This window comes from Perognathus longimembris, chromosome 28 (genome assembly GCF_023159225.1).
Source record: "Perognathus longimembris pacificus isolate PPM17 chromosome 28, ASM2315922v1, whole genome shotgun sequence".
NCBI classification, from domain to species: Eukaryota; Metazoa; Chordata; class Mammalia; order Rodentia; family Heteromyidae; genus Perognathus; species Perognathus longimembris.
Window position 1 is genome coordinate 34,888,702 of NC_063188.1, and position 14,663 is coordinate 34,903,364.

The 14,663-nt window shown below is 40.2% G+C and overlaps 1 protein-coding gene and 1 pseudogene across 1 annotated transcript in view; both read right to left on the reverse strand.

Annotated features, from left to right (window-relative positions):
- Tbc1d8b (TBC1 domain family member 8B) overlaps positions 1-14,098 on the reverse strand; it is a 60,938-nt gene extending 46,840 nt beyond the window's left edge. The window contains exon 1 of the mRNA XM_048336874.1: positions 13,833-14,098. Within this exon, the coding sequence (XP_048192831.1) occupies positions 13,833-13,962 (130 nt within the window). The 5' untranslated portion in view covers positions 13,963-14,098. The remainder of the gene's footprint in view (positions 1-13,832) is intronic.
- LOC125344250 lies at positions 2,892-3,787 on the reverse strand (annotated as a pseudogene).
- Positions 14,099-14,663: the final 565 nt, after the last annotated feature.

Below are 14,663 nucleotides of genomic sequence, written 5' to 3' on the forward strand. Positions count from 1 at the left end.
GTGGAGGAAGGAAGACCACTGAGTTTGAGGCCAGTCTGGATAAGTTAGTGAGAGCCTAGCCCAAACAAATATCCAAGACACAAAAAAGTCAGGTGATGGTGCATTACACCAGTAATCCTAAATACTGGAGGACTACAGTTTGAAGTAAGACAGGGTAGGAAAGCTGTGTGAGTCCATTTCCAAAATGACCAGCAAAAAAAGCTGCATTTATGGCTTAAATGGAAGCGTGCTAGCCAATCAGGGAAGCTGAGCATGCAAGACAAGCAAGTGTGAGTCTTATATACTGGGGAAAAAACACAAAAGGAGTTGACAATATGGTCAAAGTGGTAGTGCACCTGTGTCTTGCATGCCTAAGGCCTTGGGTTCAATCTCTAGTACTGCCTACCAAAAGAAAAAAAGAAACCAGAAAACCCAAACAAACATTATGGAATAGGAGGTACTAGGAAAGAGAATGGAATTGAAAATCAGGAGAGGAGGAAGTGATTACACTTAACTAGCAACGAGGGAATCACTGGAGGATTTAGGGATGAAAGGAAAAATATTTCTATGTCTTTTAGCACTGAAGCACAGTGAGAGATCTGATCAAGGATAAAGAAAGTAGGCACTGAACATGTATTGATGTCTTAAGGGCAATATAATCTAAGCATGAACAAAAGGAAAGTATTTTCATTTCGAAGACAGGAGAATGAAAACATTCAAATGAAAGATAAAAAGAGTAGTAGCAGAAAGGCAACCAAAGGAAGTAATTACATTCAGGTTGACAAATGGCATCAATATACGTGTGTGTGTATATACATACATATATAGATAGATAGTAACAAAGTGGTCAAAATAAAGGAATTAGAACTTCAAATGAAAGTGTTTATTAAAAAAACAGGACAGTCTGGAGGAGTGCCAGTGGCTCACATCTGTATTATTGCTGAGATCTGAAAATTGTGGCTTAAAGCCAGCCCCAGAAAGAAAGTCTGTGAGTCATGAGATTCTTATCTCCAATCAATCACAGAAAAAGCCAGAAGTGGAGTGCTAGCCTTGAGCATAATGAGCTTAGGAACAGCACCTAGGCCCAGGGTTCAAGCTCCAGGACCAGCCAAAACAAAAAGAAGTTTTGGCTGTTAGATTTGATGCCATTTATCTACCAGGAGCTTACATTCTCAAAAAGGTTTCAAAAGAAAAAAATCAAATTTGCAATAAAAAGCCTTAGATTTTTTAATGAAACTAGCTTAAATTCTATTTATTTATTAGCATACGCTATAAAAAGTAGTGAATAGAAAATGGAAGAAAGAAAAAGGGAGTAAAGTTTGGCTCAGCTGAAATACAACACTGACAATGTGGACATGTCAAGAGGCAGAGAGGAAAGGAGCAGCCACAGAACTATTTCTAAGTGACATAACAAAAACAGTCACAAGGTTTTAAGTGTCCTATATTGTGTACAAGAGAAAATTTTAAATTTTTATATGGGCCCGAAATTAGGTAGTTAATATAAAACTATGCAACAAATAATTTGGAAGCTAGCACTAGAATACATTTCCAGTCACTTGGGGGAACTCTTTCAGCTTATTAAGCTGTGATCAAGTCCCTGCAATTCACTCAGGAATTAATATGTACCAATTATCTGGGTTCTAAATGTACAAGAAAATAAGCAGACAACTTTAGATTGCTTTTCTATGTACACAGAGGTTTATCATCTAATAGTCTGAATAGTCAAGTCCATGATGTAGCCTATAAATTCAAACCATCCTCTGGATGACTAAAACTAAGATACCAATGTTCCAGATCCTAGTAAAGGTCTATGGGGTTTGGATAGCAACCTGCCATACAAGTAATGCCCAGCTTTCTAAGGAAAGTCACCACCATAATTGAAGAGGAAAAAAAATTAAATGGCATGGGAAGATAACAAAAATAAGTACTTCCATGGATAATAACTACTGTTTATGAACCAATTCTTTTTGGCCACAAAACTATAGGCATCGGAAATGAAAAATACCCTAACTGGTCATGTAATTCACCCTCTAGCATATTCATCCTCTTTGTAATGACATAAAAGACAGTCTTGCTTTGAGTTTATTTCTTAGGCAGCCTATTGCATATATGGAAGGATTTATATAACGCAACATTAGTTCCAGCTTCTAAGGCTTATTATGACTTATACATAGGGCTTTGTGTTGTTTTTTTTGCCAGTCCTGTTCAACTCAGGGCCTGAGCACTGTCCCTGGCTTCTTTTTGCTCAAGGCGAGCACTCTACTACTTGAGCCACAGCCCTTGGCTTGTGTTTGTGTTTAATGTTCGGTAGTCAATGTCTTGAGAATTCTTATTGTTTGAAGGAGTCTTTCATTTTCATTTTACAGTGGATCCCACAAATTAGACAGCTAAGCCTGGAGACAGTGGTTCTCTCTGGCTGATGAGACAATGGAGGAACCCTTATTTTCTTCAACACATAGTTTTTGAGAATTTTATAACAAATACTTTTAACATATAAAGAAACAAATTTATTTTTTACTCACCAAAAAGAAAAATAATGGAAAAAGAAATTTCTTTTTCAGTATATTACTTCCTAGCAACATTAGAATAATGCAAAACATATTCTGTTCAACATGATGGATATTTAAATATGAACATAGCTATCTTGCATCCTTATTCCCTTTTAGCTTACAATACACTTGGCTCTTGCAACTGTTAAGTTGTCCAAATCTAATTATTTCTTATATCATTCTATTAATACAATTCTAATTACCAAGTTATTTTAAAACGCGTTTTTTCAAACCTGAATACTAGATATGAACAAATACAGGCTTTTTATATTGTAGGCTTCATGGCTCTTTTAAGTTTAAGATTATTAAGCTTTTGTGGCCACTACATAATATTAGAATATACTTGTTTTTTTTTAACAGGCTTGATTCACTTTATTGTTCTTGTATAAAAATCCTATGTTGTAGCCACAGCTGGAGCCTGGGTCCTCTTCACGGAGACTCTGGTGTGGGTTGTCACAAGATGGTCAGTGAATTCCTGATAAGGAGATTTGGTGAACACGGTCTCTTTCCAGAGATCAGGGGTCAGTAACTGTAGGTCTTGGAGATGGTATCAAAAGTGGCCTTGGCAAAGTAGGCCAAAGTAGCAGTACAGCCCCTGGCTGAGGTGTAGCAGTCATCAATACCAGCCATCATCAACAGCTTCTTGGGGACAGGAGCTGAAACAATCCCAGTGCCTCTGGGGGCGGGGATGAGGCACACCAGCACAGATCCACAACGGCCTGTCACCTTGCACGGTACGGTGTGAGGCTTTCCAATCTTGTTCCCCCAGTAGCCTCTCCGCACAGGGACAATGGAGAGCTTCGCCAGGATGATGGCTCCTCGGATGGCAGTGGCAACCTCCTTGGAGCACTTAACACCCAAACCCACATGGCCATTGTAGTCACCAATGGCTACAAATGACTTGAACCTGGTGCGTTGGCCAGCTCGAGTCTGCTTCTGCACGGGCATGATCTTCAACACCTCATCCTTGAGGGATGCCCCCAGGAAAAAGTCAATAATCTCATACTCCTTGATGGGCAGGGAGAAAATATAGATTTCCTCCAAAGACTTGATCTGTCCTTAACCAGGCGGCCTAGTTTGGTGACGGGGATCCATTCCTTGTCTTCGGCCTTGCCTCCACGAGCCCCGCGGCCACGACCCCGGCCTCTACCTAGACCCTGAAGGCCGCTACCGAAGCCTCCTCAGAAGCCGCCACGGCCTCCCAAGCCTGGGCCCCCAGGGCCTCCAGGCCCTCCCGCTGCATCGGCGACATCCGCCATTTGGTGTTTTCCCAAGAAGAAGAAGCTAGAATATACTTGTGACCAAAGATAACTTGATCTTGGTCATAAATCTAAGTCCTAACCTAGATCTTTGCTTTCCTGTGTAGATAATTTTTTTCCTCTAACACTTGAGTCTTGCCTTTTGTTGGCTAATTGGAGATGTTGTTTCCCAGACTTTTCTACCTCGCATAGCTCAACTAGTACAGTGCCAGCAGCGAGTGATAAAGCTGAGAGCTCAAGGCCCTGAGTTCGAGCTGTGGTACTAGCGCACATACACAAAAATAATTACAGACACTTTCATTTATTCCTTTGGGGTAAAAACATACATACCTAGATATAATATCTGTAGATAGCATGTATAGTCCATATATATCTATGTAATATATATCTGGACATAGATATATACAGCAATAAACAGGGGTCTGAACTCAGAGCCTCATGCATTTAAGGCATGTGGCATATTGCTTGAGCCATATCTTCAACCCTTTCTTTGCAATGGTTATTTTGAGATAAGGTCTCTTTTCATTAAAAAAAAAATCTAGGCTGATACAGGGACTGTACTCCTATTTTACACTTCCTCCTATAGTTGGGATGGCAGGGGCCTGCTACCACACCCAGTTTCTTCCAATGGGGTATCTTACAAAGTTTTTGCCCAGGCTTGGCTCAAACTGCAGTCCTCCAGATCTCAGCCTCACGCATAACTTATGACAAACATATTATAACACACGGATTTTGGCTAAGAAGGTATCTTGAAAATGTTTTGCAGAGGTTGGCCTTGACCCACGATCCTCTTGATTTCAGTCTCCAGAACTGTTAGGATTAAACGTGTGAACCACCACACCTGGCTCCTGGGAGTATTTTAAAGCAAATCTCAGACATCACGTCACTTGATCTGTAAGTACTCTGATATCTTGTCTTTTGGTTTGTTTCAAAAAGTCCTCAGTTCAGGGCTGGTAATGTGACTTAGTGGTAGAGTGCTTGCCTAGCATGCCTGAAGCCCAGGGTTCGATTCCTCAGCACCACATAAACTGAAAAAGCCAGAAGTGGTACTGTGGCTCAAGTGGCAGAGTGCTAGCTAGCCTTGAGCAAAAAGAAGCCAGGGTGTGCTCAGGCCCTGAGTCCAAGGCCCAGAACTGGCAAAAAAAAAGTCCTCAGTTCAATCTGAATCTAACATAAAGGCAGTGTTAAGAACACCAATCTAAAGCACTAATTGTCTCTTTCAATTTTAGATACTTGCAAATTTGATTTAGAAAGCATCTTTTTTATTAGACCAAAGATGATGAACAGGAAAGACCAGAGACTGTTGAAAATGATTAAGATAGCCACAACTTGAAGATGATGCTCATTATTAATGAGCTAATTCTGCAGGCAAACTAAAATGTACTTTAGTTTGACAAGTGCCTCTTTGTGTCTTTGTACACTACATTGAGGACACTGTGTAAGACAACACTGCCCTAGCTACAGAAGAGTCATGTAAACAAACCTAATTACAAATTAAATTTACTTCTATTCAAAGTAAAATGTTGGATTATATATTTTATCCATAGCAATAACTGCTGGAATTTTACAAGCAGACTCTTTACCTTGTCATAGTTGTCAGGTTTACCACGTCAAACTACTATACCTATGTTGAATTTTTTATCTCAACTTCATTAAATGTTAACAAAGTAATGAGTAAGCTGCCAATGAACTTAGTAAGAGATATATTCAAAGAAGAGAAAGTAGTGTGCTCCATAGAGGTTTGGATTGTTCTGATTCCAAAGCCTTACATGAGGACTGTGAATGCTTACTTTAGAATGATTCAATAGCCACAGTTGGCATTTTGGAAGCTGCCAACTCTGCACTAAGAGCAGTGGGAAATGGTTAATAAAAGAAATTATTTTTATATTGTTTTTCTCTGTCCATATTCCTTTTCCTTATTAAGTAGTTAGACAAAGAGGTTACAATTTCATAAGGCAGGTTATGAGTATAATGAATTTTGATCAGTGTCACCCCTTCCAACATTCTCATCCATTTCCTCCTCTCATTCCCAACCTCAATTTACATAGTCCACTTTTTACATAGTGCATATTGAATAAGTTGACTGCATTTGCTTTCCTCCCTCTATTCATGTGCCCCTTGCTCTTCCCCAACATGTTTCTGCTTCCTGGCATTTATTTTGCTAAACAGTTCTTTAGTTTTTCAGAGGTGTTACAACATTTGATTCCTCTACCTGTATTATTTTAGACATTTACTTGAAAACTGGAGATTGTGTGTGCACATGTACACACACACACACGCACTCACACAGCATTTCCTTCCCTAATCATAACCAGTTTACTAAATAAAGGATTTAATAATTTTTAGGGAAATAACTGATGCCACACATCAGATCACAATATCTTATAGGGAAAAGAAGAAAAAGGAATATGTTAATCACTGTATCCATATTTCTAAAAATTAAGATATAGGAAAATAGGAGCTGTTAAAATCTTTTATAGCTACTCCCTATTTTTAAGATGTATTCACTAAAGTACAAAAGGAATAACCTTAAGAAAATTATATAAAATATAATGCCAAAATTCCTAAGAGCAAAGCAAAAAAAAATCAAGCATGACTGCAAATGAATAAACTCATATACACTATATTTGTTTACAATATTACTTACATAAACTAAAACAGACTAGTATTTTGGCTAGTTAAACAACTAAACCAATAATAAAAATAGAACATGTGGACTGCAGTTATTATCAGGAAAGAATCTCTTCCTATTAGAATAAAACCAAGGAAAGAAACAAATTTCTGTTATCTGCTTATTTTTCAAGAGGCCCTAGGGTTCTACAGGTTTTATTTGGTATATGAAATGTTAATAAATAATCCTTTGTAAAAAAAAATAGACGAGGTGATTATTCCTAGTTTAAAACTTCACTTCTTTATCTTGGAGTAAGGAGAAACCATCAAGACTCTATACTTGAAAGGGTAAAGGAGATAAAAACAATCAAGTTTTAATTCTTAGGTCGATCTCAGGTTTTCTTCTTGCACAGATGAAGATAATCCTCTTCAATAACCTTTGTCTAGTTGCTAAGATATAGCTGTACCCTTATATTTTCAACTCCAAGTAAATGAATTTGGAATGTTGGCTTTGTCCTCAACATCTGTCATCCTTTACTTTTGTACTACCACATTATTCCTCCCACTTAGAATGTCCTCCCCACTTCTTCCTACAAAACCACCTCCCAGATATTGTTAGTGCACATAGATGGATTTAATTTAAAAAACAATCCAAATTGGTTTTTGGCAAAACGCTTCACAGATGCCACACTCGATTTCTGCTGCCAGCACAACAACTATTGTCATTACTCACTGCTTTTAGGAAATCTCTGTATCATTTAACAGCATTTCTGATAAGCAAGGATTATACCAGAGCTGGCCCCAGCAAATTGCTTTAGGGGTTTCTAATATCTTCTTATTGATGGAGCTTTATGACCCAAAATGCCAGGTTGATATTATTGCTACTGACTACCCCAATAATAATGTATTTGTTTAATTGTTTATCAACTCTGCAAAGTTAAGAATCATTTTAATCCATTTGCCTCGACTGGCCAGCTACCATCCCATCTCTCTTCATCCTGTCACAGCAAAATTCCAATTGAGCCACAGCTCCACTTTTAGACTTTTTTGTGGTTAATTGGAGATGAAAGAGTCTCCCGGATTTTCCTATCTAGCTGGATTTGAACCACAATACTCTGATCTCAGCCTCCTGAGCATCTAGGATTAAAGTCATGAGCCACCAGTGCCTAGCAAACCTCGAGACTTCTAAAGTACAAATGGATGTAGTCTCTCACCATTTCCCTTCCTTTTTGTCCCTGCAGCCCATCCTTTATTACATAGAGCCTACTTACATTTCCATTCACTTTACGGCTGTGAGTTTTCAATCCTCAAGATTTAAGCTGGTGGCTCACACCTGTAATCCTAGCTACTCAGGAGGCTGAGAGCTGAGGATCGCAGTTCAAAGCCAGCCTGGGCAGGAACGTCCTTGAGACTCTCATCTCCAATTAAGGACCAGAAAACCAGAAGTGGAGTTGTGGCTCAAAGTAGTAGGGTGCTAACTTTTAGCAAAAGAACTCAGGGACAGAACCCAAACACTGAGTTCAAGACCCATGACCGGAAAGAAATAAAAAAAGAGTTAAGTTAGCTGGGCACACTGGTGGCCCACAACTGTAATACTAGGTACACAAGGGGCTGAGATCTGAGGATCTTGGTTCGACGCCTGCCCGGGTTAAAAATGTCTGTGTGGCTCTCATCTCCAACTAACCAGCAAAAAGCTTGAAGTAGAAGTGTGACTCAAGTGGTTGAATGCCAGCCTTGAGTGAAAAATCTAAACAAGAGCACAAGGCCTTGAGTTTTAAGCCACGATATGGGCAAAAAAGTAGTGTCAATTATAATATAGTCAATTGTAATAGAGATTACAGACAAAGGCTTTTGGGGAGGGGGTAGAGATTTATAATGTTATGCAAATACGAATCCAGTAAATTTCATTCTAATAAAAAGACTAAACTGGTCACTGGTAGCACATGTCTTTAATTCAACTCAGGAGGCTGAGATCTGAGAATTGAGGTTTAGGGAAGTTAGACTGGGCAGACAAATCTAAAAGACTCTTTAACAGCAATTCACCAGCAGAAAGCAGTGGAGCTATGGCACAAATGGTAGAGTGCCAACTGTAAGCACAAAAAGCTGAGGTGGTGAGTGAGAGCCTAAGTCCAAACATTCAAGCCATAGTGCCAGTATGAATCAAAGTAAATAAAGGAAAAGAAAAAGACTAAAAAGATGTAACACCATGACACTGACCATCCTTCATTTCTCCAAACCTCTTACAAGGATGCTTTTTTTAATCCAGGGGCATAGAAAAGCAATTTTTTACTTGATTTCATAAGGAACAAGATGTTTCAAGGAGTGAGGGGAGTACACAATGTGGCTCATCCTCCTTCCTGTCAGTTGCCCAATGGCATTTTCATTTTAGTAGGTAAAAATTATAACATTAAATTTACAATGTGAGTTGAGTTTATGTGTATGGAGAGGTAGGTCTAATATGTCATTCCTACCATTTTTGCACCAAATATTTCACCTGATAATTTCTTTGTGAACATGAAATGCAGGTATAGTTTTCGAGTGGATACTTCAACATTTTCAGAGTTAGACTCCTTTAGTTGGGGGTGGAGAAAAGGAGAAAAAAAAGCTTTGTTTACTCAAGGAATAGTCACTATGAATTTCTTTTGTTTTTCAAAAGGCTGCCCTAATTTTTTTATGTTTAAGACAAATCATTAGCAAAATGATATGTGGTCTATTATATACCTGAAAACAGTATTTCAAACATTTTGAAAGGATAGGCTTATTTCAAATGTCATTATGCTCTAGTTTATACAGATCATTTAATTGCAAAGTAATGGCACTAAGATGAAAGAGGAGCTAAACAAACAGCTTAAAAACTTCCATTTTAATGTTTTGTTTTTATGCTTTATTCCATACTACCAAAAAAAAAAAAACTGCAAGGACTACTGAGGGTGATTATCAGTCTTAACATCAAAGAACATGTTCATACTATTCAGATACAGAAAATTCAACAGGAAAACTTTTAACAGTTGTTTTGCCAGTCCTGGGGCTTGAACTCAGGGCCTGAGCACTATCCCTGGCTTCCTTTTTGCTCAAGGCTAGCACTCTACCACTTGAGTCACAGCAGCACTTCCAGCTTTTTCAGTTTATGTGGTGCTGAGGAATCGAACCCAGGGCTTCAGGCATGCAAGGCAAGCACTCTACCACTAAGCCACATTCCCAGCCTCAACAAATTATTTAAGTTAAGGCCTCCTGACTGGTGTATCTTAAGTCTACTACAGTAGTTGAGAGAATGTAGCTTATGTAGTGTTTCTCATCTGCCAGAGGAAATTGCTGATTTGAACTTAATAAATCAAGTATGCACAAATTATATTCAATTATATAAAGATGTCAAATTTAGATGTTATAGAAAATTCATTATCTTATGCAAAAGCAAAGGATTAAGGTAAGAAAACTATGAAAATGTAAAAGGATAAATTACTTAAGAAAATCATGGATTGGAAGTGTGGTTCAAATGGTGGAGTGCCGACCTAGGAAGTTTTCGCACAGGCTTGTGTTCAAACCTCAGTATTGTCAAAAATAAAGATAGCCAGGCACCAGTGGCTCAGTGGTAATCCTAGCTACTCATAAGGCTGAGGTCTGAGGATTAAAAATCAGTGATTAAAAATCAGTCCAGGCAGGAAAGTCCACAAGAATCTTACCTCCACTTAACCACCAAAAGCCAGAAGAGGATCTGTGGCTCAAATAGTACAGTGCTAGTAGCCATTGAATTCAAGCTCCAAAACTGGCACCAAAACAACAAAAACATTTATCCACAAAGCAACCTTACATAAAATAAACGTTTCCTAAAAATTCCACTCTGCTGTGATCCAGGACAATTAAGTAAGATAAAGTTAGTCAAATGGTCCTTTACTAGAAACATTTCAAAAAAAGGTGCCAGACTACCAGTGTCTCATGCCTGTAATCCTAGGTCCTTGGGAGGTGAAGATTAGGTGATCATGGTCTTGAGGCTTGCCTGGGCATAAAATTTTGAGAGACTCTATGTCTAGCAATGGCTGACTGTGGTGGTATAGCTGTTGTTCCCAGTGACAAGGGAAAGCACAAGTAGGAGGACTGCAGCTCAAGCAGATTGCAGTGAGAACCCAAAACAACACCCTGTCTTAAAAATAATGTAAGAAGGGGGCTAAAGGTATGGCTTAAGTAGTAGCAATGCCTGCCCAACAAGCCCAAGGCCCTGAATTCAACACCCAGTATCACAAAAAGATATGCAATGAAGAACCTCAGAATTCTAATTTCCAAACTATCATGTCTCTGTAATCATTATTAAGGGGAAAAAAGCCAGTAAACTTACTCATAACCACAAGCATTACATTGCTTATAGTTGCTGCCAGTTATCTCATGGCAAAGATATGAAATCATAAATAAGATATAATTATTATCATTTCTAGATGGTCATTATCTTTTCTTCATTACAGAAAATGTATACAGTAATTTTATAAAGGGGTAACACAATGCTGTTTTATCCAACAAAATGGCCAAAGGCCATATGCTGGCACACAATCTGCAGTGAGAGCTAATCCAAATAGGGACTTAGGGCATATTACAGCAAAGCTCTTGGCTTCACAACTTTAAAAATACAGTAATTGGGGGTTGGGAATATGGCCTAGTGGTAGAGTGCTTGCCTCACATACATGAAGCCCTGGGTTCGATTCCTCAGCATCACATATTTAGAAAAAGCCAGAAGTCCTGCTGTGGCTCAAGTAGAGTGCTAGCCTTGAGCAAAAAGAAGCCAGGGACAGTGCTCAGGCCCTGAGGTCAAGCCCCAGGACTGGCAAAAACAAACAAACAACCCCAAACAGTAATTGATCAGCCATGAAAACACTTTTGCTCTAGACCCAAATGGATTCAACAAATCTAATAAAAATCTGCTTTCTGCCCTGTTTTCCTTAATATACAAGCTCTCCTGTGGTAATTTAAAGTATCTTGTCAATATCATCGACAAAGTAATCTATGCAGAGATAGAAACTGATCACTAAGTCAATGAGGCCATCACTAGTCACAACATACATATATATGAACTTATGTGGTAGAAATCTTGTTTTATGTCTTCAGACACGTTTCCTTATTCTAAAAATAGGAGACCATTAAAGAGGTGAGTAAGATGGAGAGAAGCCTCCTTCAAGAAATCATGACAACTGAAAAAACAAACATAGAAATAAGGAATGACTGTTTAAAGGAGTCATAGAAGAAAAATTGCATTTAATATTACATGACAGGGGCTGGGGATATAGCCTAGTGGCAAGAGTGCCTGCCTCGGATACACGAGGCCCTAGGTTCGATTCCCCAGCACCACATATACAGAAAACGGCCAGAAGCGGCGCTGTGGCTCAAGTGGCAGAGTGCTAGCCTTGAGCGGGAAGAAGCCAGGGACAGTGCTCAGGCCCTGAGTCCAAGGCCCAGGACTGGCAAAAAAAAAACAAATATTACATGACAATGACCAATTCTTTAGAATTTTATTTACTTATTTTTTTCAGGAGCACATTTGTATGAAGTACAACAAACATGTTTTGTATACATAGGTAGAAGCACTAGTAAAAATTCTGCTTAAGTAAAATTATGGGGAATAAACATTAGAATGCCACTTCTGATGGATTGTAAGATCTATAGATGCAGATGGATAATTTACCCAATTAACTGTCAACACTGATTTTCAAATTTCAATATTAAAAACATCTGCATCTATTAAACAGAAACGTTTATGAAATAACACTTGTAATTTTTTTTGGCCAGTCCTGGGCCTTGGACTCAGGGCCTGAGCACTGTCCCTGGCTTCTTCCCGCTCAAGGCTAGCACTCTGCCACTTGAGCCACAGCGCCGCTTCTGGCCGTTTTCTGTATATGTGGTGCTGGGGAATCGAACCTAGGGCCTCGTGTATCCGAGGCAGGCACTCTTGCCACTAGGCTATATCCCCAGCCCAACACTTGTAATTTTTAAAAATCAGAAAATGAGAAAATATATAGTTGATTGGGGCAATTTTTGTTCCCATGTTTTCACAAGTGACTTTTTAGAAGGTGGGTAAGATAAATAGTTCCTGAAAGATTAAAAAGTGTGTGTTTTTTTTTTTTTTTGTGTGTGTGTGTGTGTTTATCCCAGGGAACATCAAAATTCTGTTTGTGTTGTAGGAGGCTAAAAAAAGAAACAACACTTACTACCATTTATTAGCATCTTAACATAAATATATTTTATCATTTTATCTTGTTAACTCCATGTACTAGGCACCTGTTATACTAAAGAGGAAGTCAATGCCAACTCCGGGGTTTATCTTCAACCATCCTTCAGTCATTGGGTTCTATCTACAATTTGTCTCGTTTATGAGCTGCTCTTTTCTCCTATCCAATTCCACCCTCCTCCCATTATCCCGAATTTTAAAGGCAAGGAATAAAATATGAACTGTCTTTGAATCTGAGCACTCCTTGTGGCTTATAGTTGAATACATGTCATCCAATAAGAAAGAGATGAGGATGTGACTAAAATACGATGTTTCAGCTTCTTTTCCCCTTACATGTGTTGCATAAAATACAACGCTTCAGTGTCTTCTCTCTTTCCCCCACATCTCGATGCCTAAATGAAGCCTGGCCCACCACTTCAAGACCACAATACCAAAGTAGAAATTACCACGAAAAGCAACTCATCTCCCCAACGCCAGGAAGTTTGAATGCCCCATCCCACCCAGACACAAGATCCCAAAATAACAATCTGTGGAGACTTTAGGCATTTGATCAAGGAGCAGTTCTATATTTTTAAGTGTTTTGAGGGTAGGATAGGTTAAGCAGGTAAGAGCTGAATTTCTGCTTGTCTAATTGGTATAGTCTAGAATCATGGCTTTGAAAGAGGGAGAAGCGCCGAAGACTGAATGAAGCAAGAAATCCAGACGTTATAATGGCCAGAGAGGTGATTGCCAAGACTGAAAACTTGGAGACAAAGTGAAAGCTACTAAACTGGAGACCAGAGATTCACTGAGAAACACCAGGATCTCCTTCTCCCAGGCTCCATCCCTCTTTGGAAGGCAATCTCTCACGGGAAGCGTTTCTCCTCGCCCCTCCCCCCTCAGTGAACTCGGTGAGATGGGGATAGCTTTTGTGAAAAAAAGTTACGTTCCCAACTGGGAACTGGTTTCTATCAGCAGCCTACACCGCGAGCAGTACAGATGGAGTACTTTCCCTCAGTGCTAGCGACGCGGCAGGTGAGAATCCCGACTCCCCGCGTCCTACCCCCAAACCAAGGGCTCGGCGCCGTGGTCCTCATTCTCTGGAGGGTGGTGGCCGAAAGGTGTGGCGGGAGCTGAGCCCGAGTCCCGCTGCCCCCCACCCCCACCCCCACCCCCGGCAGCCAAAGTAACCATTTCACCAGCCACCCTTACACAACCCCCAGGCAGGTGGAGGTGAGCCCGGCTTACCTGTGAGCCCCCCTCCGCCTTCTTCCCCGTAGCCTCGACGCCGCTGCAGCACAAAGTAGTCGTTAGACTTTTCGGTCAGCCACAGCTTGAACGCATTTTTCAGGAGCACTTCCTCAGGCTTCAGCCACATCGCGAAGAACTTTGTGCCGCTCCCGGAGCGGCGACCTATTTCCCCTTCTCACTTCACCCCCAGCCTGTCTTTCCTCCTCTCTACTCCCTAGAAAAATCTTCCTCAGGCGGCAGCGCCTCAGGTTCAGATTTTCCACACTTCCTTCCCCCAACCCCCCTTCTCTCCCACGTAGGCAGCAAGGTTGCCAACTCCCGCCCACGAAGCAACCGCCAGACTGGGAAATAGTCTCGCTCCTTCAGCTCTTGGGAGTTGTAGTTTCTTAGGTCCCTTCTGTACTTATGCCATGGCAATGCGGAACTACACTTCCCACAATCCACCGCGGTGAGAATGAATGCGGGGGCGGGGGGAGGGTTTCAAAGCGTGTCCCGCCACCAGTTTAAAGTGAGTTCTGCCGACCTAAAGTTTAAAGCGTTTTTCTCCTTGTTATTTTAATGAGTGAGCCCTCCCTCCACCGCCACGTGTTGCCGCTCCTCATTCATTAACCGAGAGTGTTAGTCTTTAGAAAAGAACTTTCCAGAATTTTCGAGTAAGACTTATTTCGAGAAGCTTCGGTAGTAAGTCTCATTTAATCACCTTTACGTTCTTGAGCGACCTCCGGGTAATTTTACGGAAGCCTTCTGAAGTAAACGTTTTTCTCCACTTTGCCAGTTAATAAAGAAAAACGCCAACGAGTAAAGGGGCTGATCCAAGGTCACACAGTG